Source organism: Carya illinoinensis, chromosome 10 (genome assembly GCF_018687715.1).
Source record: "Carya illinoinensis cultivar Pawnee chromosome 10, C.illinoinensisPawnee_v1, whole genome shotgun sequence".
Lineage (NCBI taxonomy): Eukaryota > Viridiplantae > Streptophyta > Magnoliopsida > Fagales > Juglandaceae > Carya > Carya illinoinensis.
In genome coordinates, this window is record NC_056761.1 from 27,345,637 (window position 1) to 27,372,487 (window position 26,851).

Genomic DNA, 26,851 nt, shown 5'->3' on the forward strand with positions numbered 1-26,851 from the left:
AATCTCAATACATGATCTAGGTCTCTGCCAAGCCTCTTGGGTCAAGTCTCATGCTATAACTCCACCTTTATAAATGTTCTGACCTAAGGTGGTTTAAAAATATAAAACAAACTAAAATGAGTCAAGGACTTAGTAAGAAACCCATCATAACAAAATATACTAAACATAAGATTTTTCATAAAATATTTTATGCTGAGAATTAAAAATCATGATTGTTTACACAAATGCTTATGGCATATATGACTCACCTTGAATTATCTAAATTATCTAACTAATTTGATTTATCTTAATTATCTAGTTGATTTGAATTATCTGAATTATTTGTCTGATTTGATCAACACACTTAACCCTATGTGCAAGATTGTACACAAGTCTCACATCCTGTGGCCACAAGGGAATTACTATCTGATCTGATAATAATACTATGATGGACCACAATTGAGTCTGTAGAATGCACATCCACCCTGACTACACTGGTATCATGCATATGAATGGTCATCTGATTAATCATATATTTATCTTACACTTGATCTTATAAAAGGTTAAGTGTTGATGCATGACATACTTAATATATAAATAAATATAAAATGGTAAATTAAATATGATCATGAATTATGATGAATGACATGCTGGCAAATATCATGACATACATGATACATAAATATTAGCTTCCAAAGAACTGGCTTTAATAATATATATATATATATATATATATATATATATATATATATATATATATATATAATTAGCTAACGTATATTAATCTTGATTTTATGATGATGTTACTTAACTTGTAATGTTAACCCAATGTCTTTAAGGCCAAGCTGATTACCAGCCATGGGTACTTTTGTAATATCTTGTTGAAAATTTGATGCTCTTTTCCATTGGCTATGGTATTTTCTTTTGGAAAAAGTAACACGATGTGAATTGACACCTTCTTTTTTTTTTAAAGGAACATTCAAAAAATTTATTCAAATCTCAAAGTTGCTTACAATAAATGAGCAATAGATTGAGGAACTTCCTCTACATCAAATAATGAATCAGCAATGCTTAAAAGCATTTCTTGCCAAGGCATGAGCAGCTGCATTTGAATTTCTTTGAACATGAGCAACTAGCCATTGTTGAAAGTGAGCCAAGACAGAACTTGCATTAGACATGATCAAATTGGAATTATCCCAGCGTAAGTTACCAATTTTTAAAGCATTAACAACATTAAGAGCATCCCCTTCTAAAATAATCCTTTGGAAACCAAGCTCAATAGCAAACTTTGAAGCATGAAAAGCAGCAAGAGATTCAGCAAGAAGAGGATCAGGTATAAGACTTTGTTTCATCCTCATGGTAGCCAAAACATGATCCTCATTGTCCCTAGCCACAACGCCAAATCCCGCTAAACATAACTGTCTATCTACTGAGGTATCCCAATTTACTTTGATTATATCTTGGGGTGGAGGAACCCAGTAGGATAAGACATTAGTAGACTCTAACATGTTGAGCTTCATTGCTGGTTTTTATATCAATCAATCTTTGGGTTGCTTCATTGTACAAAACTAGAGGATGAATGAACAGATTCTCAAACACCACTACATTCCTTCTTTTCCATATTTTCAACATCACCACAGCAACCTCCAAGAGCTCCTCTTCCTCAAATTTATCAAGAATATTAAACAACAGCTCCCTAAAAGTCTAGCCTGTGAGCTATAGACCCAAACATCTCTAGCAGCACCACAGGACCATAATGCGTGCTCAGCTATTTCCTCAGACAGATCACAAATTGGGCACATGGGAGAATCCACAACCTTGTTTTGAAAAAGGTTTAACTTGGTTGGTAAGCCTTCATGACAAGCTTTCCATAGAAAAACTTTCTTAGCATTAGGTAGCTTAAGGGACCACAAAGTTCTCCACTTGTCTTGGTTAGAATTACAAACTGAACATTGGCCTTTCTGAGTTTCCTTAAGCTCAACTTGCATATGATAACCTGATTCAATAGTAAAAATCTCATTCTTGGTACATGACCATATCTGTTTGTCTCAACTTCCACATTGGCTAATTGGCTCATGAGCTGGTTTTTCCATTGGCATGTTGTTTCATCAATGAGGTCTGATACTAAAGCATATGTAGGTAAGATAGAGCATCTACTTTGGACCTAAAAATTCATATTTAGAGTCAACCACCTATTAGATCAGATTCTGATATCTTTAGCATTTCCTACCCTCCAACAGAGTCCTTTGTTGAGAATAGGTCTTGCTAGCCATAGACTCCACTATAGAAAAGGGTCTCTTCCTAGTTAAGCATTCAAAAAAGAGCTTGAATTATGATATTTTGAGGCCAAAACTTGAGCTGCCAGAGAAAAAGGATTTTGCACTAGTCTCCATACTTGCTCGGTTAACATGGCCATATTAAATCACTCTAAATCTTGAAATCTCAGGCCACTCACATCCTTCCTTCTTCCCAATTGATACTTTGGAACCCATTGAAGCATTCTCTCATTTGATTTTTGGCCCCACCAGTATGCAAGCATAAGCCTATGAATTTCAAGCAAGATGCTTTTTGGGATTTTAAAAACCCTCATGTTGTATGTAGGTATTGCTTGAATAATAGATTTGATCAATACTTCTTTTCCAGCTTGAGAAAGAAACTTCAATTTCCAGTTTGATAGCCTTACTCTCACTCTATCTAGAGCCATTGCAGGTATACCAAGATACTTCTCATAAGAATTGATGGCTCTAATTCCAGCAATATTGATTAGAATATCTTTCATATCAGCTCGTGTTCTTACTAAACCAGATTGATGTTTTGTCTTTGTTTACCCTTTGACCTGAAGCCATTTCATAAATACACAAAAGCCTTTGCAGTCTATACCATAGAGTTTGCCTTGCAAAAGATTAAACTATTATCAGCGAAGAAAAGATGATTTACACTTAGGTGTCCCCCTGCTAATGGAATGTCAAAAATGTAGCCAATTGATTCAACATGATTCTAAATAGAAGTTAAAGCCTCAGAACATAAGATGAATAGGTAGGGTGACAAAGGATCACCCTGCCTTATGCCCCTTGAAGGGTAGAAATTCTGTTGAGGAGTTCCATTGATGAGAAGAGAGTATGAGACAGATGACACACATCTCATGATCCAATCAATCCATTTTCTGTCAAAGCCCATTTTAACCATAACAGCTTTTAAGAAAGACCATTCAACTCAATCATAGGTTTTGAAGCTTTTTACTCATGTAAAGCTTCAAAGCCAAATAATCATATTTCTCCTTAAGTCTGTTCTTCATTGTGTGTAAGAGTTCATAGGCCACAATAAAATTATCTATCATAATAGATAATTTTATTGTGGCCTATGAACTTTGATAATAGATAATTTTATTGTGGCCTATAAACTTTGAGTTGGAGAAATGATAGAAGGCAAAATCCATTTCAGTCTATTGGCCAACACCTTTGCTATAATCTTGTAATGAATTCAGTCACTTTTGTAGGCTTGGCAACTTTGGAATCAAAATAATGAAGGTTTTGTTAATGGAACCATCCCAAGAGCTCAATCTGAATGCCTCCCTCACTGCATTACAAACTCCTTTACCAACTATGTGCCAGTGTTGTTGGTAGAAAATAGTTGGAAAACCATCTAGTCCAGGAGACCCAAGTCCATTCATCTTAAAAACAGTTTTCTCAATTTCCTTGGAAGTGATCTCTCTTGTGAGGGACTCATTCATGGTTGTTGTCACACAAGGCTCCAAGTTCTCCAAGCACTGCTGAGGTCCCTGAGGATTAGAACTTGTGAATAACTCTATGAAAAAATTCTAGAACTCAGCACTTATATTAGTATATGAATGCAGTGCACTCCCATCCTGCTTGGTAATGGTCTTAATGAAATTAGTCTTCCTTCGATGGCTCGCACACTTATGATAGAAGCTAGTATTTCTGTCACCCTCCTTGAGCCACTACTGCTTAGCCCTTTGTTTCTAACATTTTGTTTACATCCTCCTTAAGCACACAAATCTCATCACCAAAATACCCGTGATTATCATTCTAAAGTTCTTTATCAATTGCAGCTTTGAAGAGATAATTTGTTTTTTACCCTTGAAAGTTGTTGAGCTCCATCTTTGTTGTTCTTCCTTACATTTGATAAGACCCCGAGAAGTATCAGAAAGAGTATTCAGAATGGGGGAGTTAAACAACCAAGCCTTTCTCACAACCTTAGCACATTCTTCTCTCAAAGCCCACTTAGCTTCATACCTAAAGGTTTATTGCCTCTCCTTTGAAGATGGTCCCTAGAATCAAGTTCAAGAAGGAGTGAAGAATGATCTGAATTATTGGCAGCTAGAGCATACACCTTAGTGCCATTGAATTGCATCCACCAGCTTGAGTTCCCTAATGCTCGATCTAATCTTTCTTTAGTGAAAACATTTCCTTCTCTATTATTACACTAAGTGTATTCCCCCACCTTGATAACCCAAATCATGAAAATCAAACGCTAGCAATCCCTCCCTAAACTCTTCCATTTGTTGGTAAGGTCTGTTAGGGCCCCCACACTTTTCACTTTGCCTAAAAATTTCATCAAAGTCCCCGAAGTAGCTCCATGAAATATTAGAATGGGGTTTTAGGGTAGCAAGTAATTTCCAACCTTCTGACCTCTTAGTTGTAATTGCACTTCCATAAAAACTAGTCATAAGCGAACTAAAATTGTTCTCCTTATTAGTAACTCTTAGAGAAATATGACATTGTGTATAAGTATCCAGCACCACCTCACACACCTCATCCCAAAAGAATGCTAACCCTCCACTTCTTCCCAAGCAATCCACAACAAAATTGTTTCTAAATCCCAACTGATTTCTAATCAATTCAACCTTATTTCTTTTACATTTAGTTTCCATCAAGAAAATACAGTTTGGGACCTCAGACCTAACCAAATGGCCCAGCTCATGAACTGTAAGAGGGTTCCTAAGCCTTCTACAATTCCAACTGAGGCAACTCATTGGAGTTAGTGGAGCAACTGAGCAGCTACCACCAATGAACCCTGTGTTTGACTCTTTGCAAGACTGAGTTGAACCTTCTGCTTAACAGACTTTTGTTGGTCCATAATCTCACTCTCATATAGAGCAGCTCCCCTCTTTCTATTAACCATATTAGTATCCATAAGGGATAGGCTAGGGCTATTATCACCACGAGCTCTCCTTTTCCAAGAACCAAGACTTGTAGCTTTAGATACACCAGAAGTAGGGGACTTTTGACGAGAAACATGACTATGAGTTATCCTCTTAACCCCCCATAGGAATAGACTTAATGCTAGGAAAAAAAGTCAAAGAATCTACTATATCAATAGATGGTAACTTACTTAGAGGGATGGTAATTTGTTTTGCCACGTGAGAGGCTGCATCCTCCTAAGGTAATGATATGGAAGATTCCAGGGCAGTTTCATGACAGGTTGGATATTGAGACTTCCCTATGCCACTTAGTGAGTCTTTATTTGCCTCAGAACCATTAAGAAATTCCTTCAATAAATGATGAGAATCTGCATTTAGTTCCTTAGAAAGTGCCTCACGATCCTGCATTCCCCCCTTTTCATTATTGTTGCTATTACCACCACCACTTGCAGCTGGAGAAGGAGGTTTCCTCCACGACTGAGAACTACCTCCACCATACAATTTCTCAACAACTAGATAAAACTTCATTGGTTGTGTCCTGAGCCATGCACCATATTGGGAATGATTAGAACTTGAAGAAGGTTGTCCGGGATTAACCTTGTTGCAACTTCCACCATCATGCCTGATAACACCACATCTCAAACAAAAATTTTGTAACCTCTCGTATCTAAAAGATATCCACTGCATTCTGTCACCAACCTTTAACCAGCTACCACGAGACAATGGCTTGGTAATATCCAGAAATACTCTAGCACAAAGGAACTTACCCCACCCCATACCTTCCTTATCCATATCCACCTTCAACACCTGACCAATTCTAGCCCCTATCTGAGAGCCAATGTCAGCATTCATCCCAGTAAATGAAATGTTATGAAGTTGCACCCAGAATGGCTCAGCTTTGAAGCCAATATCATCCCCTGCCTTGGTGCCATCTATATCTTGCATTGTGACACCAACCATTTCTTGAAGAACCATAGTTGACCTTCCATAATTTTTTTCTTATCCTCCACATTTTGGAAATCCACCAAAACATGATTATCACCAAAGTCCCTAAACTTGATCCACTTTTAGAATTCCATACTTGGGACATAGTAGAACGAAAGCCTTCCTTGTTTACACCTCTGTCAACCACCACCAATGCCAGAAAACAATGTTGTACTCAAACCTCAAAAACTTGTAAGGATTCTAAAGAAAGAGTAATGACATGTTCTTCTTCCTCAGTTAACGTTAATCCTTCCAAAGGGAAGGAAGATCACTCTCTACCATGTTTAGAAACTCTACAACAATGCTTGAGAGAGACAGCCTCCTTTGCCAAGACAAAGAAACTTTTCACCTCACTCTCTCCAGAGAGAAGGATCATTGTTTTCTGATGTGAATTGACACTTTAAGTTGCACGTCTAACATTATAATAAAATCAATTGAAAATAAGTTGGAGAAAACATTGGGAATAATCCGTGAGGAAGGAATAAAGCACATTCTCTGAAGAACAAAGCAACCGAGAAAAACGTTACAGAGGTCAGTGTCAAGAGAATGAAGAGGGAGAGAACTGTAAGAGAAAAATGAGAAGAAGAGAAAGAGAAATCTAGAGAGAGAAAGAGAACAAATTAGAAGGCTTACCGAGAAGAGAGAGAAAGAGATCAACTGGGAGCTTGAGAGAGACATGGTGAGATAGAGAGAACAAACATGAGAGAGAGGGAGAGAGAGAGAGAGAGAGAGAGAGAGAGAGAGAGAGAGAGAGAGAGAGAGAGAAACTAAGGGCTATTAGGACCTGTGGTGATGGGCGGTGGGTTGTGTGTGGAGGAACTTGAGTTGCAACAATGCCTACTCAGCAGTTTTTGTGTGTTTGCCAATGTTGGGCTATGGTTGGTGGCACCCCCAAAAGCTTGTGGTTCACAAGGAGGATGTGCAGGGTTGCTTCAATGTGAGGTCTTTTGCGGCGTTGATCAGGGATGTAGTCATCTAGTATATCTGGTCTTGGCTTGAGTGTACAATGTCCGTGCATTGGGAAGGGTTGGGGCTTTGACTGATGGTTTGTTGGCTGGTGGTGACTCGGTATGTGGTTACTGAACTGGTGAGGAAGGTGTTGTTGCCGAAAGCCTGTAGAAGGAAGGGAATTTAAAAACAAGTTAATGGTGTTGATGTGTTGGACTAGAAAGCTATTTGTGATTGCAGTAGATCAAAGATCGATCATGGTCACCAATAAGATAGGGAGATTGAATTCCATTTGGACTTGGTTAGTGACTGTAGTGGCACTCATCTGTAAAAGACTCGATCGAGAAGATAGAGCGATGGATAATGGCAGAAGTGGTGATCATGACCAACTGTGGAGGATTTTGAAATTTAAAACACATTTTAGCAGTTTATTTAAGGTAGGAATATGTAGAGGACTTCAATCAATGATGATTTAAAATGAGAAAAGTTTTATGTTGAACTTAAATTCTAAAATGAGCCAACCTTGTCTAATAAATGGTTTTGGACTTTAAATAAATTATTGGGCTTAATACCAATTAAATATAAGCTCTCTTGGTCCATAAATATTAAATGAGCTTTAAATCTAGTTTTTTGTCCAATAAAATTTTTCATATTTCATCCTTAATAATACTAGAACTTGTCGTTACACCATTGTTCCTCCTCCTTTGCAACTCCAAAGTCAAAGAAGTTAATTGTTGCATGACATAATCATATTGCCTTTTGAGGGCCAGCATTTATGTCTTTAAGTTTTGAAAATTGATATTTGCAGTAGTTATTGTGCAAGCGCCGCACAGTCTATTTGAAAAAAGTGAGTTAATACGGGGCCCAATGAAAGAAACTAACTTTTTTAATCGTGGACCGCACTCTTTTTCAAAGCGATTGCACGGCGTTTGCATACTCTATGATTGTATATAACATTACTCTTTAAGTTTTTGAGTTGGGATTTAGTAGATCTTTTTTAATAAGGGTTTTGCTATATACAAGCGTAGTTGTACACTAATCTGTGTACCAATACTGATTTATTCATACTTAAAATTTAAATTAACACTGTTTTCAATAAAATCTACTTTTTGACCAATCACATCCCATTGGTGCACAGATTAGTGCACAATTATGCTTGCAACTATATTTTTCTTTTTAGTAATGTAAGGCCATTTTGTAATTGATTAGGACGAGTTCCTGACCCTCTGCCATTTCTTTATTTCTTGATTTTAGATCGCTTGGAATATGTTATTTTATACTAATTTATAACACTCTTGGTATGTAATAAGAATTTCTATAGGGGTGGTATGCCTCAGATTGAGGTGAGCTCCTCCAGGAACAGTAAGAAATTGAGGGAAAGAGAGAGACATAACCATTGTTGGGCTCACGGGCTTGCTGGACTCAAGATAGAAAAGAGGGCTCAAAGCCCATTAATTAATAAATGACTAACAAAGGCCTAAACTACAAACCCAACGGTCAAAGGCCCACTGAAAAACGTTACCACCCTAGCTGAATTACAGAAGCTTCAGCCCCCATCTCCTTCGCAAATCACCACCTATTCCTCAGCCAACTTGTGACAGTGTGTAAGGGGCCCAATTGAGAAGTAGATAAAGAACACTGAGTCGATAGTGAATAACACATAAATGGGAAATTTATGAACAAGAAGAAATAGCAAATGAGATAAATGGTAGGAAATAGACTCACATAAATTGGTCACGCCTTGGGAAGTTCTAGACTCCCAATTCCTCCAAATAGTTCCAGCTTCAAGCAAAATGTTCCGAGATCCCAAATGAATTCCCCCCCATTTCTCTTATATCCATCCTCTCAGAGATAACAAACTAGACAAATAACCAAACGACTTGTGTAAAGTAAAATAACAGATTCTATGTAAATAGACTACTACAAGGACTCAAACACGTAGTAAATGAAAACTCAAATGACAAGTAAATAAGGACTCCAAAATGTCGTTGCTTCATATGAACTCAAACGACGCCGCAACCATCAGGTTCATAACACTGTTAAAATTTTTGTGGTAGTATTAACATGAGAGAGAGAGAGAGAGAGAGAGAGAGAGAGAGAGAGAGAGAGAGAGAGAGAGAGAGAGAGAGAGAGAGAGACACCGGGGGGGATCAAGATTGAAAGCAAAGAAAACGCTTTGGGTTCAAACAAGGCTCCAATGGGCTTGCAAAGACCAAAACAAAAGTCATCCCGCCTAGCTAACACACTATACAAGGAAAGAATCGAATGACTTGGGGAACTAGCCCAGATGATCATCCTAACTTTTATACAATTCTACCATCCTGCACTTTATTGCTTTTTTTTTTTTTTTAATTTCCTTTTAAATCATTGAGTGCATTAAATAAATTCTAGAATGAAAATTTCTAAAATACATAAATATAAGAGGCAAGAAGGTGAGACGGCCTAAACAAAAGCCATTCTTAGACAATACAATGTATAACATATAGAAGAAAAATTATATACATCACATTACTATTCTACTAAGTGAGAAGTGACATATTTATCACCATTAAATGATAATTTATTGCATATTTTTTTATCATCTAATAGTGATAAATGTGTCACATCTTACTTAGTATGATGAAAGTAAGATGAGAGTATGATATATAATAATACTTGAGTGAGTGAAGTCATAATTGCGCAAGATGCTCACATGTTGGCTAGTGGCTAGGTAGTAAACGAATCATGCATGTCCCTAGTGTCATTTGCCTAAATTCCACATAGAGAGGCGTTAGTGTTGCTTGGTGATGCTTCAGAAGTAGATCAAACTTTTAGAAAGTACAAGACAAAGGGAAATCTTGGGAAAATCTAAGCTTGTGCCTCAGTAAAGGAAGTTGAGGTGAGTAGGGGTGAATTCAATTTGATCCGATCCGATCCGATCCGGTTGGTCTATGGAGAATTTTTGAGATCAAATTAAACCCTTCGGTTTCAAGATTTTTCCACCCTAGTTGGACTAAACTCCCCATATGGGCCAGTCCAGACCTAAATCATTCATTCAGTTTGATCCAATACCAAATGAGACATTTGTTTGACATCCATCGGTCCGTTCGGTCAAAACCAATACCAAATATAACTAAAAAAATTATATGATTATAAGTATATGAAAAAAGATAGTCTACCACCTAATACATACTGCTCTAGTTGATCGCTAGTTATTATTATTATTTTACATAATGATTACAGAAGTGATTTTAAATGTATTGATATATTTTTTTATTTTTTAAAAATATTTAAATATATAAAAAAATGTGAAAAGAAAAATGAAAAAAAAAATGAAAAAAAAAAGGTTCAAAAAGCAATTAGCGATAACAATAAGCAGTGCTACTTAGGTGGCAGAGTAGCACTGCTTTAAGTATATTTATGATGTTGATAATTATAAACTTAAACTTTAGTATGTATGAATGTATGATTATCTACATATAATAATATAAATTATTATATAATTTATGATATATTATTAATTGATAGCATATATTATTTAATATTTTATATGGTCAATGATAATAGATTATTATAAATTATATAATTAATTTATACCATCATTATATAAAAATATATTTTAAATATATTTATAGTCCGGTTGGTTTCTTTTCAATTCAATTTAAAAATCACAGACTTCGAGATTGAGATTGGACCAAAAATGAAAATTCTCACAAGTAGAGGACTTCCAACATATTTTTGATCTAGTCCAATCCGAATCGAACTCGTCAATCCAATCAATTTGATAGGTCCAGACCGAAAATTTTATAGCCCTAGAGGTGCGTAGGATTCCTCCCATTCGGTCAAGAGCCTCAAAGATCGGAGATTGGAGATTGAGGTTGCATTTAGTTACCAAATTCATTTTAACTCATTTTATCTAATCATTACAACTTTTCAAACTTTCAAGATAAAATATAATAAACAATTCAATTTTTTCAAATCCTAAAATAATAATAATATTTTAATAATATGTTATTTAATTTTAAACTTTCATCTCAACTCAACTCTCTATCCAAACCAGTCGTCAGAATCTTTCTGAGAGATAAATTTTTTTTTCTTGATTTTTTTTTTCAAGAAAAAGGAAAGAATTGACATAAGTCCCATCCTTTTATAATTTAATTGACCAATATGTTATCCTAATAATTACATGAATTTAGTTTCAAAACATGAATAATCTGAGTTCTATGAGATAAAGTCAGATGCCTCCATCTTGACAAAGCTTAGTTATGACTTATCGGGTACAAATTACTTTTTCTTATAATAATAATAGTAATAATAAGGGTATTGTATTTGTACTCAAGGCAATATGTTTACTATGAGACCTTTGAGTTCTGTCGAAGCGTAGTCTCAACCTTCAGTCCATAATAAGTAATTGTTGAGATTGGGTGCATGAATAAGTTCTCGAGTTTAAAAAATAAGGAAAATTCCTAGGCCACCGACAACTCGGATTCTTCTTCTCTTCTTTACGTTTTTTTTTTTAGAATGTATATTTTTTTAATATTTTAGTATTGTGTTTATTTATTTTATTTATTTATTTTTTTAAAAAATATATTAAAAATGTTTTAAAAAAGAAAAAATATATATAAATCCTCAGTGGCTCTAACAGCTCCCAAAAATTAATAGAATAATTACTCAAACTAAGGACTTAAATATTTATGAGTTCCAGAAAATTTTAAGTCAAATTTAAAAATCAAAAGATTTTAGGTAGAAATCAGAAAATTTATAAATTCTAAGACTTAGGTTAAAAAAAGAATAATATATAAAATAGCTCCATAATATTTAAGAACTGATAGTTGTAGTCGTGAGTATGCAAGTGTCATGTAATTATTTTGAAAAAAGTCAATAAATACGTGATCTATATGAAAAGAAATTAATTTTTAAATAGTAAACTCTACTATTTTTTAAAATAACTGTATGACACTTACACACTTTATAACTATATATAGCATTACTCATAATATTTTTCCAAACTCCTATATATTTTCAAAGCAGCATTTCTGGCTAGAATAAACCATGAAATCTACCAAGATAATTTTGAGTCTATATAAAAAAGAGCTAAACACATTACAAATTTTATACAAAATTATTTTTAATTTAAGTTGCCAATTTAATAGAGAATATATATATATATAACTAACCACATCATAAATAATTTATTTTTTAAGTTCTTATTACCTTAATAATATGCTATCTATGACATTACTCGCGTTTGTCGTCATCTATCTGGACCCTTAAATTTTATGTTCGGTTTGATTACATAAAATTAAATTATTTTATCTCAGTTCATCTCATATAATCGTTAAAATTTTTTAAAATTTTTATACAAAATATAATAAATAATTTAACTTTTTTATATTATAAAATAAAAATAATATTTTATTTAATTTTTAATAAAATATTTTATTTAAACTGCATAAACAAATGATACTTTAAAACAAATATTTTAACAATAAATTAATTACATAAATATAATCTTAAAAATTAAATTAATTTATATAATTTATTAAATTATAAAATTATTTTTGTTATAAAATACATCGTCAAATTTGATATTACTTTTGTTAATCCCTACGGGCTATATCACCAACCTGTTCCACCTGTCTTTCCGTCTTCGGTCACTCCTCCCACACACGTTAGCTTTTGCAGAGCAACGACAAAGACAACTAAGCTCCGTCCGCTTTTGATCGCAAATGCAGGTTTAGTTGTTTTCGTTCTTTCGCACCTTCGTTATCGATAGCATTTTCTCCATTGTAAATTTGAATTTCACTTTCTTTTTATTGACTTTTGGTGATTTTGTTCTGTTTTATATGTTTTTTCGGTTACAAATTTTCAGACAAGAACGGTTCAGGTGAAGCACGTTTCAGATCTAGCTAGTGAGAGAGAGATTCATGAATTTTTCTCATTTTCTGGAGAAATTGAACACATTGTGATCCAACGGTATTTCATATGTATTCGTGTGTGTGTATATCTGTGTGTTTCTTGGTTTATTGGAATATTAATTCTTGGATCTCTGTTATCTATTTTTTTAATTTTTTTTAAATGTATCTGTTTGTTTACTTTATCTTTATCTTTTTTATTTTTAAATAGGAATTGTTTTAGTTTAGAAATTAATTGAAAAGATGGGAAGAATTTAATTACTTCGGATTTATATTTGCTATTTTTCAGTTTTTCTTTAATTCACTGGTTCGTTGCTGAGAAGACGTAGGAAAAATGAATGAAATAGCACTGTATGAGTTAGTTTACTTACTAAAAAAAAAAAATAAAAGACTGTACGAGTTAGTTTACTAAACCCAGTTCTTTTATTTGGGTGAGCTGAGTTTTTGTGTGCGCGAGTGTATGCGGTTTTGTGGAGGGTATCGGTTGATTGGGGTTGTTGTTTTATGGGTTTATTTTGGGTGCAGAGAGTCCGAGCAATCAAAGACTGCATTTGTGACATTCAAAGATCCTAAAGCACTTGAAATCGCATTGCTATTATCGGTACTTCCACCATCTGTTCCACATTCTTATTGCTGAATTCTAGTGTCTTATTTTCATATTCACTTTGTTGAAATGCTTTATCTTTATTTTTCATTGAGTTTCAGTTGTTTTGGATAATCAAATTTCGGTTAGAAAACATTAGATAGCCTACAACCCAGCTTCAAGAATATAATCAGTTGTTGAAAAACGGAAATTGAGCTCTCTTTCCCCACCTGATTTGATTTTGGGTAAGTAACAATGTTATTCCAGAAAAGAAACACGGACAATCTGTTACAATGTATAAATTTGTAAGTATGGATTTTTGCTTATGTTCAGCCACACCATCCACTAGATATCCTATTATATGTGACTTTAAATAAAATTAACAGTACATGTAATTAACAGTACTAGATATCCATAATTACAATAATAGTTTAATTTGGGTGGCACATCTGTGGTTAGGCCCTTTTCTAACCAAAATGTCTTCCTGGTGTTATATTTCCTCCTTTTCCTTGCTTACCATGGCTTTTGTGTATTCATTTTGGATATGATGGTGGGTGTATCAACAGCATTGATACTGGTGTCTAGTTTGCTAGTTTGGTCAATAAGCTGTAGCTCAAGCGATGTTTCCTCCCCCTTAAGAATGGGGCAGAGAGTCTAATTCTGCTTTGACTCATTTTACTTACAAGCCGGTGTGGAGAACACATTAGTTTTGATTGACTTTGGAGGTGGTGATATTCCAAAACATCAAATTTCTTGCTCGCCTTTGTATTTTCTAACATTTAGCACGGTGGGATTGCTGTTTGTTCTTTTAAAGTCTTTATCAATGTGGATATTTCTTTCCAATGTTGTATATTTACTTTATGAAAAATTGCAAACTGAATGATAATTAGTAGTTAGTTTGATGTAACTGAGTTGTAGATAAGTGTCACGCTTTTTTAGAGTCAGTTGCTGTGTTATGGATTCATGTTTTTGTTTGCACTTGGATTGTGGAAAATTCTAATATAGGTCTAAATTTGGTTTTGGTTATATTGTTATAATGTGTCAGTTAATCCAAGGTTCTTCATGATTCCCAATATTTTAACTTGGAATAGTAATCTTTCTAACATGCTAGGAGATGTCACTGTGTGTTTTGTAACCATATTCCTGTTCTTTTATACTTTCAAGGTCTTCTCAACTCTTTCTGTTCACTATCCAATGGATTTGGTGCATAATTGTCACAGTTTTGTCAATATGTTTTTGTTGATTCACCAAGTTTGTGCAAAATGGCATTCATGCCATGACAAGAAGCAGTGAGGTGGTATACGGCAGCTTTTGTCGTATGCCCCTTGAGACTTGTGATTAGAACTCGCTACATTTTTTTTGTCTGGGTGGCATTTTTAGATTAAGACCTTTTATATCTTCTCCAGGATTTTAATTTTTATTTATCAAAAAAACAAAAAAAAAAATCTTCTCCAGTATTTCCTTTTTTCCCCTATACGCCACCTTCAGAAGGTATATTCAGGTTTTGGACATTCAGTGTCAATTTTCAATGGCAGAATCTATATTATTTACAGCAGATACATATCTTTCTTGAAAACACCCAAATCTCCTATTGTTTGGTGTAGGTTTGTCGTAGAGGTTGAGTATAGAAGACAGAATAATCTGGTTAATATGCTCCACTTCTTATTAGGACAGTTGTTATCAATAAATCATTTTCATTGGTACCTAGCCTTTTTAATAGTTGAAATGAATTTGTTTTGAGATTATGGGATGTTTAGCCCAGCTAACTACCTCCCTAGTCATTTTCTCTCAGATTTCTTTTATTTTAATTGTTGATGTCAGTCACTTTTTAAAATAGTAATAGGGCATTGGGAGTTTGGATATGCTTAATCTATGATTTGGGTAAGATTTTTTCTTCCCCACTCCACATATTAATGGTGCACTTGCAATCCAATTGCTATGGACAAAAAACTTGGGAACTCTTGTTGTATCAGAAACTCAGTTGCTAAAGAGTGATTGTAGTCATCTCTACCTTTGTCATGAATAGTTTTTCAATATCACATCCTCTGTCTTTGCTCCTTGGCTGAAAATGATGTCACCTTAAGCCATCCCTCTTTCCCTTATTATTTAACTACAGATTACCAAAAAATAATAATAATATGAAGGCAGTACTTACAGTAAACTTTTCCATACAGCAGCTGAAAATGAGCTTTGCGGTGTTCAATCTCATTCTTTTCTTCCCGTCATCATCTTATTTGTTTGTTTTTGGTTTGTGTGTGTGAAAGTAAGGAATTTGTTCATCGAGAAACTTGGCACCTATTTAAATAGTCAGCTGACAAATATCATTTTAATCAATTTCAAGAAAGAAAGTTGTAATTGTTTGCAATGTTTTATTTTTTGATAAGTTATTGTTTAGTTGTCAAGCTAACTGTTGAATAGCATTTGTAAATTTTTCCAACCTTATGGATGATTTAAGGTAGTGAAATGGGCACCTTTTTTACCGCTTGGAAATGATTTCCTCTGTTCCCATATTTCCTATTGCTAGGTTTCCTAAATTGGCCTCCAAAGGATTCTACTTTTTTCCTTAATCTTGTTCTGGAAAATGAAACCAGATTAAGTTGCTTCTAGTTTTACCATTGAATGATTATATTGGTATCTATTGTTATTTTTAATAATTTCATTTAAATGTAGTTGTACTGTTTGCTTTATGATTAAATTCTTGTATAAGTATTGCTTAGGCTTTATAAGATATGATACAAGAATCTGGTGCCTTTCTCACTAGAATGAAAACAATGCCTTGATGGAATTTCTAATTTGTATCCTCCTTGAAGTGCATGCCTATTTAGAATGACAACAATGTCATTAAGAGACATATTCTCGTTCTCTCTCCTGGGTCTTCACTCTTATGATGGAGTTTTTTCCGCTATTTCATGAATAAGTATTAGATTTTCCAGTAGAATGGATGACTGATGCTTGGTGCCTCCTTCCAATCACAGGATGTGAAAAATTATCTTTATAAGTACTGATTTTTAATTATGTGCCATCTTTAGATATGATGGTAGTCCATGTGTTTGTATCTTAGGACTGCCTAATTATTACTCGTATTTCATTCAATTTGAATAATGATCTATTCTAGCAAGTGACATTATGTATTCTTTTGTTGCAGGGAGCAACTATCGTTGACCAAATTGTGAGTATATGTCCCGTCCAAAACTATGTTACAAAACATGAGATGCAGGTAAATCTAGGGATAGGACAGGATTTTGCAATCACTTTCCAGGTCCTATAGCCAATATTCATTTAGTTCATTTTATGCAGGAAGTAAGAGTGGTGGACAATGCTGCGAGTGTCACTCCTGCTGAAAGCAACAATTTAATTGTCGAGGTAGTAAAAAATACCACTAAAGATCTCGCTTGCAGTACTGTGATTGCTAAACCACTTCATTCACTGAACTACCTATCATCTGTAAAGGCGCTTTCCTCAGAAAAAAAGGGCTATGACATGCTGCACCTTGGCGTATGCCTTGCTACCTTGTCTGAATAATTGTTCCAAATAGATTTCGACTTTCCAATTTACTCCTCTCTACACGGAAGAGAATAACTACCAAGAACCTCAGTAGAGATCATAGGGGATATAAAACTATCTTTATACAACTTTTTGCTCTACTTTTCAACTTGCAATATATGCCCTATGTATTTTCTCTATGGACCCCTTCCACTATCTTTATCCATTATTTTCTTTTACCAATTTCAATTTAAGACCTTTAGCTCCAACATTAAGTATGAGACGGCTTCTATATCATTGTCCCTTCTTATCTCATAGCTTTCCCCTTTTATTTTTCGTTGCAATAAAATTTATTGATTCTACTTTTCTTTTATTTTTTTCTACTTATTCTTCTTTTGAAATGTGATATGCCCATATTTATACTTATTTTTTTCTAACTTATCAAAAAGAGTATTTATACATTGCCAACTTTTCTCTCAAATTCTCTCTCTCTCTCTCTCTCTCTCTCTCTCTCTCTCTCTCTCTCTCTCTCTCTCTCAATTTTTTTTATAAGAATTTCTAACTCTTCTGTGATAGAGGTCAAACAGTTATGGTCTATTAGCTACCAGTATTTATGCACCCTATGCAGCATATAAGGTTGTTGCGAAAATTAGATATGCCAGCCACCTGTTTGAATCTAGGATGCCATCTTAAATTTCTCTCAAACCTTCAAGTATTGTCTGCGCGTTTGGGAAAATTATTATCTTGGGGTTAATGAAATTAGGGTAATCTCTCTCTGTCAACAGGATAAATCTAATCCAACAGGCAATGGAAGAATGTATGTTAGTAAGGCACAGGATGTAGTTGCAAGTGTGCTAGCAAAAGGTTCAGCCATTGGACAAGATGCGATGAATAAGGCTAAAGCATTTGATGAGAAGCATCGGTTTACAGCAAGTGCATCAGAGAAGGTCATTTCCTTTGACAAGAGAGTTGGGCTTACAGAAAAATTGACAGTTGGAATCTCCGTGGTCAATGAGAAAGTGAAGTCTGTTGATCAGAGGCTTCATGTGTCGGATAAAACAATGGCTGCAATATTTGCAGCAGAGAGAAAATTGAATGACACAGGATCAGCTGTTAAAACAAGCAGGTATGACATAGATCCTGCTTTTACTGGTTCTTATTGCTTATAACAGAGTTACTTTAGGAGAAATCCAAAACTCTTTAAGAATGAAGTTTCCTTCTAGAATCCTTTTTTTTTTTTTATAAGTAACCAAAGTGTGTTAATAAAAGAATAGGCAAAGCCATGTGAAGTAAGTTTCCTTCTAGAATCCTAAAGTGCTGAGTACCTTTAATTTGTTTGGGCTCATTGAATTGTAGTCTATTCTCCTTTTCAATCTGGCTTCTGAGTGGGGGCAAATGATAGATCATGAATATACAAGAAGAAAAAAGTAAAAGACAAAAAATAAAGAAGAAAACTGAAAAGGAAAGAAAAAAAGAATTTGTATGTGGGCTTAGAAGTAAGCTTGATAAATAACCGATCCATTGATGTCATTTTGTAACAAGCTAAGGTATCTTAGGTTTTGGAAATAGAACGAAATGACTGTAGTCAATGAACTCTGTTTTGGTGCTGGATATATAGGTACGTTACCGCAGGAGCAGCCTGGTTAAATGGTGCTTTTACAAAGGTGGCAAAAGTGGGGCAGGTTGCAGGTTCAAAAACAAGAGATAAGTTTCATATGGCTGTGTCGAACTTGACAGTGAAGGTGAATTCTTTTATCTTTCTTGCTTAACTTTATTATCATTAGTGGGGCTCAGTAAGATGACAATCCAAATTATGTTGAATTCATGTATTCTTCCTGTAATACCATGAAGCCATGGTCCTATGACTTGAAAGATATCGCATCACCTTTAATACGTAGGGGGCAAACAAATTCAGAAAATGGTACCTAAAAATGTGTTAACCAGCTGCAGTCATTAGAAGCTCTTTGGATGTAATAGTTATGTGATATTTTTGGATACGCTAGTTAATTTCATTAGATGGAGCTTCCATGATTTCCTTCTATCTTACATCTGTGTGTTTTGGTCTAATTGTTTACAACAGTTCCCTGCTAGTTTTTTTATGCCCCTGCTTTCTTTCATGCAGGAATCTCCAATTACTGCATAAGCCGGAAACTTGGTATTACAATTTGTCCAATTAGATTCTGGTGCCATGTAGCTTTATCTCCTGTTGGGGCGTCGGGATTTATAAGTTGGGTTGTTGGTTTGGTGTTGATTCGGTTGAATGGGATGAATATTTGTGATGCTTTTTTATGCTTATCCATCAATGGTTTGGTGTATGCTCTTAGTTCATGTGATTCAATATTTTTTTTTTTTTTCCCATTCTTTATTTCTCATTATCGTTGTAATCTTGCAATTGTAACATCTGTTTTTAAGTGGAAAAGAATTTGAAACTGTGGTCGAATTGTTTATTTTATTGTTCAAAATTTCCATTGAGAATTTGTAGCCATCTATCGTGGATGGTTTGATCATACTAAAATCTTGAAAATTTTATTCGAGGAACAGGAGTTGGTTTTCTTTGTTCCTTTCATCCTGCACATGTTAAATTCCACTGTCAGGGTATTGCACCTGCAATGCGGGAGCGGCTCTGATGGAACCAGGATCTTAATACGATAAGAAGTGATCAATTGTAATTCACTTAGGGCCGAAACAAACTACCAGTTCTATATTCTTTCTAATCATTGACAAACTGAAGACTAATATTTATAGTCATGTACTCCTGAGTATGTACGGAAACCTACTCCTATTTTAATAAAAATAACAATTATACTCCTATTCAAATTAGAATAACAATAACACTCCCATCCGACATGAACTAGTTTAAAGTTATAAAACAATTGACAACTATAATAACTTTCTACTCTAATTAAATAATAACTCTACCCTACTTCGTGTTCTACTCCATTGTGGCTTCTCCACTTTGTAGTAGCTTCCAAGTTCCGTTTCCATCATTCCTTCCCCCTCTTCCATAGCAATCTTGTCCTCATGGTGCAATTATGGAAATTTTCCTTTTAACTGATTCATTTCCCCTCACATTGCATCTTCCACTATTTAGAGGAGGGAGAATTGGGGCGTTTGACACTTTGTCCTAGTGTGTACCTTTTATCGCAATTGAAACATAGCCCTTTCTCCCGCTTCTTCCACATCTCCTAATAGCTTAATCATTTGAACTCTAGATTGCTTTTGTTACATGCTTTATGCGGCGTAGTGACCGCTTGAAGGACCCCTTTTACTTGAACCGATGTTCGACTCCATTCTCTATGTGTATTTATCCTTTGCATACTCAATCGATTATCCCTCATTATTGCCAATTCAATGGTCCCACGCAATGTTTTTGGCTTGAACATCCGGACGTCCGCAGCGATTTCATCCTTCAATCCTTCCAAAAATGTGCCTATCAATGCCTTTTGAGACCAACCAACCACTTTGTCTTCTAGGCAATCAAACTCACCCTAATAATCCTGCAGGAACCTAGTTTGACAAAATCGAGATAATGCTTCAACAAAGTCCTTGTACTTGGTTGGTCCAAACCGCACAAATATTTTCTACACAAAGTCATCCTAGGTGATGAACTTTTCTTCCTCCTTGTAGAGACTCACTGAATCCATTGCCACCATATGTTCGCCTCACTTTCTAAGCGGAAAGAGGCTAATTGCACCTTATGATCCTTGGCAATGACCTGAAAATCAAGTAATTGCACCACTTGGTTTACCCACGTTGTTGGATTATCACCAGAGTAACGTGGAAAGTCCATTTTAAATTGTCGTACATGGAATTGTTGGTGTCCTTCTCGTTAGTGTGAAATCTGTGAGTGTGATCCTATTTCTTCCTACTTTGAAGAGTCTTTGTTTGGCCATGCCTCCAAAAACTCCTTGATTACTTTCAAACTTTCTTCCATTGCTTGAAGTCGTTAATTGGTGTCTTTGACCCCTTCCCATGCTTCATGCAAATTGTATTCCAAGTTTTCAAGACGTTCCTTAGTCGTAGCCCCACTTTGATACCATTGATAGAACCAGGATCTTACTAAGATGAAAAGTGATAAATTATGATTCACTTAGGGTTGGAACAAATCAAAAGTTTTATATTCTTTATAATCATTGAAAATAAACTATAGACCCTAGTATTTATAGCCATGTACTCTTGACCATATCCAAAAACCTACTCCTATTCTAATAAAAATAACAATCTACTCTTATTCAAATTAGAATAACAATAACTTACTTGAACTAGTTTACATCAACAAAATAATAATCTTCCTACTCTAATTAAATAACAACTCTTCTTAGAATAAAACACAACTTTACCCTACTTCGTGTTCAACTCCACTGAGGCTTCTCCACTTCGTTCTAGACTTCCAAGTTCAGTTTCCATTAGGGGTGTAACCGGTTTGGTCTAATCCGGTTTTAGACAAAATTTAAGACTAAATCGGTATCTACTAGTTTTGTATTTTCAAAAACCAATTACGCACCGGTTATTCCCCTAAACCGGTACGTCTGGTTTTACCGGCCTCTTTTTCGGTTTTAATAAAATGCAAATTTGTAAAAAAAAATGTAATACACTATAATATTTACATTAATATAGTATACTTTATGTATATAAATATATTATATTAACAAATATAAATATTAATAATACTATTGACACTAATACTATTAAGTTACCAAGACTTAATAATAACATATAAATTACCATTATGGAATATCACTTATATCACTTATATGATCATTGATTATATCACTATAGTATCATCGAGTGATATAGCATTAGTATAACTAATAATACTATTAATTTACTAATACGTAATACTAACATATTATGATAGTTAACTATACTAACATCATCCTCACTATACATTATACTATTATAGTGATATATCACTATAGTATTATATCACTATAGCATCATCTAGTGATATATCACTATAGTATTATATCACTATAGTATCATCTAGTGATATAACATTAATATAACTACTAATACTATAATGAGTTATATAGTTATTTTATGTTTATATATAGACTTAAAGTAAATCTACTAATCCTATTATGTATTTAATAAATATTTAAAAGAATATGTTGAGAATTTATTATGCCATAAATGTAATTAATATATTTTTTGTTATTAATAACATATGACCAAACAAATTACAAATATTCATATTCAAGGTTATGATCTTATGTTGTAAATTATAATATAAAAGTATTTCATATATGATATATAATTATATATAAAAAATTCATATATAAAAATTATATATACATAAAATATTTTATATAATATTCAAAAATATATAAAATTCAATTTTATATATTAATTTTTTTACAACTAGTCCGGTCTGGTCCGGTCCCAGAAAGTGAGAAATTGAAACCGGACCGGTTTGGACCGGTTTGCACAACTTAAGAACCGGTTTAATTTGGAATCAGACTGGTTATATATCGGTCCAATCTGGTTAAGGCCAATTCAACAGTTTGCCAGTCCAAAATTATTGAATTGCGAGTATGATACCCACGCAACATATTTCACAACAAATTTCATGACACATGTTTTAAAGTAGGGATATTTTTGTAAAATAATGTATTTTTATAAGATATTTTTCAAAAACACCCTAGATTTGAAGACATAGTTGTGGAATCATGTGTTGGATTTGAAGACATAGTTGTGGAATGTGTTGTGAAATGTAATGTATTAAAACAATAAGGTATATGACTTTGGGTTTAGGCCTCACTCTATATTGTTTGGTCCGTCTTAATTTGTTTTTTGTTTTTTTTTTTTTCCAAACATTTTCTCATAGATATAAAAATTAATATTGAATATGATTTCTAATCTAAAAGGCCTTCATAAACAAGGAGAATAGTTTTATTTTTCGTAAGTGTATTAAAATAACTAGAATGAGTATGAAGCTTCTAGGTCTAAAGTAAAATAATCAGTTTTAGACAATTAAAAAGAAGTTTACCAAACTTTCACAAGGGAACAAATTATGCCTGTTTTAAGCTTAGTTTGGATATAGAAATGGTTTCATCTTATCTCATATCATCATTACAATTTTTTTAAATTAAAATCTGACATAAAATATAATAAACAATTCAACTTTTTCAAATTTTAAAACAATAATAATATTAAAAAATAATATTCTAACAATATTTTATTTAATTTTTAACTTGAGAAAAGATATTTGTAATCGTGAATTATGCAACCTCTACGTAATCGTTTAAAATAAAATGAAGAAAACATGGGATCCATATGAAAAAAAAATTAATTTTTTAATAGTAGATTCAACTCTTTTTCAAAACGATTATGCGATATTTATGCACTTCATGGTTGTATATAAAATTACTTTTTTAATTTTCATATAAAATCATCTCATTTTATCTTACTTTTAAAACTACACCATAATGTCAAGTAGTATAAGCGCATGATGTAGTATGCTAATCTTCATGCCAAATTTTTTTTAGAAGAATTATATGCCAAAATTAAAGAAAAAGAAAAAATATATATAACTATATATATAATATGAATAAAAGTTATTTTTTAATGAAGAGACATGAAAGTATTCATGTTTTTCTGTTAGAAAATATTTTCAAGACTATCAAACATCGAAAAATGTAATTATTTCAGAAAAAATTTCCAAACCAAATACTTTTTGGACTTTTTCGGTTTTACGTGAAAGGAAGAAGAATAATGACCTATGCTTGGTTTATTGTTTAAAGCAAGGTTAAAAAAAAAAAAATGGTTTGACTCAGGACGATTTAAATTGAATCATTCAAAACCAATTGGTTTTAGTGAACTTTTTGAATCATTCACTGGACCATTTCAATCGACTGATTGAAGCTGATTCTAACCAATTTTAGACCAATTCAGACCTACTCAAAACTGTATTTATTTTTAACTTTTCTACCAAATGAATTTTTTTATTTATTTTTTATTTTTTAATTCCTTATACACAAATATGATAGAATTCATCCAATTTTTTTTTTTTAATTTTAATTTCTAATTTTGAACTTTTTTTTTTGTCATTATATTAAATAAGAATCATAGAAAAATTGAAAGATAAAAGATGTAGTTCTTTATTTTCTTTAGTTGAACAGAATATTTGAAGATGAATGAGAATCTTGTATTAAAGTTATGGTTCTGTATAAAATACTACATTTTCCTTTCAAAAGCAAAGAATCAAATGGCCAGATCCCATGCATCCTACAATCAAGAAATAATCACTTTGAATGGGGTATAAGCTTTCTTGATATGGGTCATTAACAGAAGTACGTTTCATTGCATTTCAGCAACAAGAAGGCGATCAATAACTCACCGAGAACGCTTTTAATTCCAAAAACAGTTAGTTTTGTGGTTATAAATAAAATTATAGAATAAAATTTAATTTACATACAACTATATATCTATACTTAGAAGAGCAAATTTCGTCTCAAGATTCTTGTATTTCTTGTAGCTGTGCAGACTAAAATAGCTTTCGTGCTAATTATGTTAGGGAAAAAGCCCCTTCGCCGCCTGGGGATGACCGCCCGGATTGACCACTGGGCAAAAATTTTTTTTTTTTTTACTTAGTGATTAAGAAAGTGATTTTAAATGTATTGGTGTAATTTTTTTTTACTTAATGATTAAAAAAGTGATTAAAAAAATATGAAATGAAAAATTAAAAAAAAAAAACGCTGGGCGGTACACCCAGCGGTATGTTTGGAGCGGCATAGTTAGGGCCGCAAATGAACAGAGCCGCTCGTGAACAATTCGAGATCGATTCGTATAAATTCGACTCGGACTGGGTTCATTTAATAAATGAGTTGTTCGTGAACATTAATATTGGCTCGAATATTAAACGAGCAAAACTCGTATAATCTCGACTCGATTCGGTTTAGCCTCGTGAACAATATTCGTATAAAATCGATTCAACTCGTTTTGAGCTCGTCACAGTACTCGTAATATTTATACATATATATATATATTAATATATATTTACATATATACTTACATGTATTCTTTTATTATATATATTTTATACTTATACATATATTATTTTTTATACTTTATATATATGTTAAGTAATATATATATATATAAAATAATATATGTTGTTAGTTTAAGTTTATGTATAAGTAACATGTTTTAGTATTTTACAATAATAATGTATTATTGTAATTAAATGTTTATAAAAATAAACAACTCTAATTGATTGCGACACTTTCTTAACTAATCATATTTTGATTATTTGGCTATATTTAATATTATATTAAGGATAATTGAATACTTTAATATTAAATTAATAGCTTTATTATGTAATTTTTTAAATGACTTTAATGTATTAGGCATTCTTGATACCATATGCATTTTTATTTATTTCACTATTAGTAGTGACTAGTAGTGAAATTTTTTAATTTTTTAATTTTTTTCTTAGTGATTAAAACTAATAAAAAAGTACTTGACAAAAATAAAAATTTTAATTACATTTTAGTTTATAATTCATGACTCTATAGAAAACTAAAATAGTACAATTTCAAATATATTAGAATATTTTTCCTTTTCCTTTTAGACTGTTTAGCACCTAACGGGTTTAGTTTGTTTATTTCCCTTATTTTGAATTTTGGTTATTTGCACGGCGCTGTTCCCCAACAGCTCCTTGGTGGGACGTTTACGGCTTGAGAAGATGGATAGCCGTCGAGCTTCTCAGAAGTCAGACTGCAAAGCGAGAAAGCGTGCCATCTACAGACTTGAAATGTTCCAAACTTGCACGGTTCCAAACTCCAGTTCCTCAGCTCATCAAGCAAGCACGGTTCCAGTTCCAGTTCCTCTGTTTCTTCGGTAGTTTTTGGATTGGTAAGAGGTACTGCTCTGTTTTAAGATGAAGGCTGAAGCTAACACAGTTACACAAACATCTCTGTGTGATAGTGCTCTGTTTTAAGATGAAGCTCACACGTAGGATGCTCGGTTTGGATTTCCACTTTTCCCTTTATATTTCTTACTCATTAATCTGATTTCCAGTGAAATATATCTAAGGAAAACAAAAGCAGAGAGTTTTGAAGCAGCGGATTCATCTTCTTTTGTAGATTGAGTGATCTTCTTCTTATTCTTTTCATCATCAACCGGAGCCAAAGCCAAGAGCCAAATCGTCTTAGAGGTAGAGCTTTTCTGATGGTGGCTGTTGGGCTTTGAAGAAGTAGAGCTTTCTTGTGGGGGCTACTAAGCTGCATACTTCACAGGTTTGAGAACGGATTTGCTTTCTTGTGGATTTGCTTTCTTAAGTTAACAAATTTCCATTTTGTTTTAAGATTCTTAAGTTGGTATTTGATAATTCTTATAGCTTTACCTTTTCCATAATGATAAAACATTTGGATTTGCTTCTGCTGTTGTGAAGTTGGGGGGGAGATCTGGAACATTGGCTCGAGCGAAGTGTCAAGCGAAGGTCTGCCGACACATTCTATCTGAGTTCGCTCGAGCGCAGTGTCGAGCGCGTGTCGAGCGTTCAACTCTGCCTGAGTTCGCTCGAGCGCAGTGTCGAGCGCGTGTCGAGCGTTCAACTCTGCCTGAGTTCGCTCGACACTCGAGCGCAGTGTCCAGCGCGTGTCGGGCGTTCAACTCTGCTTGAGTTCGCTCGAGCTCAATGTCGAGCGCTTGTCGAGCGTTCAACTCTGCCTGAGAATTTATCGCTCGACACTGCGCTCGAGTGTCGAGCGAACTCAGGCAGAGTTGAACGCTCGACACGCGCTCGACACTGCGCTCGAGCGCCTTGTTGAGCGAAGACATCTGTTTTTATTTTTATTTTTATTTTTTTACTCTAGC

The 26,851-nt window shown here is 33.7% G+C and overlaps 1 protein-coding gene across 1 annotated transcript; it reads left to right on the forward strand.

Annotated features, from left to right (window-relative positions):
* The first annotated feature begins 12,658 nt into the window (after nucleotides 1-12,658).
* Nucleotides 12,659-19,479, forward strand: LOC122279837 (binding partner of ACD11 1). The gene is made up of 8 exons (XM_043090714.1): nucleotides 12,659-12,786; nucleotides 12,924-13,027; nucleotides 13,492-13,567; nucleotides 16,695-16,766; nucleotides 16,847-16,912; nucleotides 17,818-18,158; nucleotides 18,651-18,774; nucleotides 19,155-19,479. Exons 1-8 carry the CDS (start codon nucleotides 12,781-12,783, stop codon nucleotides 19,173-19,175), a joined length of 810 nt encoding a protein of 269 aa, XP_042946648.1. The 5' UTR covers nucleotides 12,659-12,780; the 3' UTR covers nucleotides 19,176-19,479.
* Nucleotides 19,480-26,851: the final 7,372 nt, after the last annotated feature.

Excerpts from the sequence above, each read along its gene's own strand:
- LOC122279837 (XM_043090714.1), top strand. Across the intron at positions 16,767-16,846 it reads TTACAAAACATGAGATGCAG|GAAGTAAGAGTGGTGGACAA; the intron begins GTAAATCTAGGG and ends CATTTTATGCAG. Across the intron at positions 18,775-19,154 it reads TGTCGAACTTGACAGTGAAG|GAATCTCCAATTACTGCATA; the intron begins GTGAATTCTTTT and ends TCTTTCATGCAG.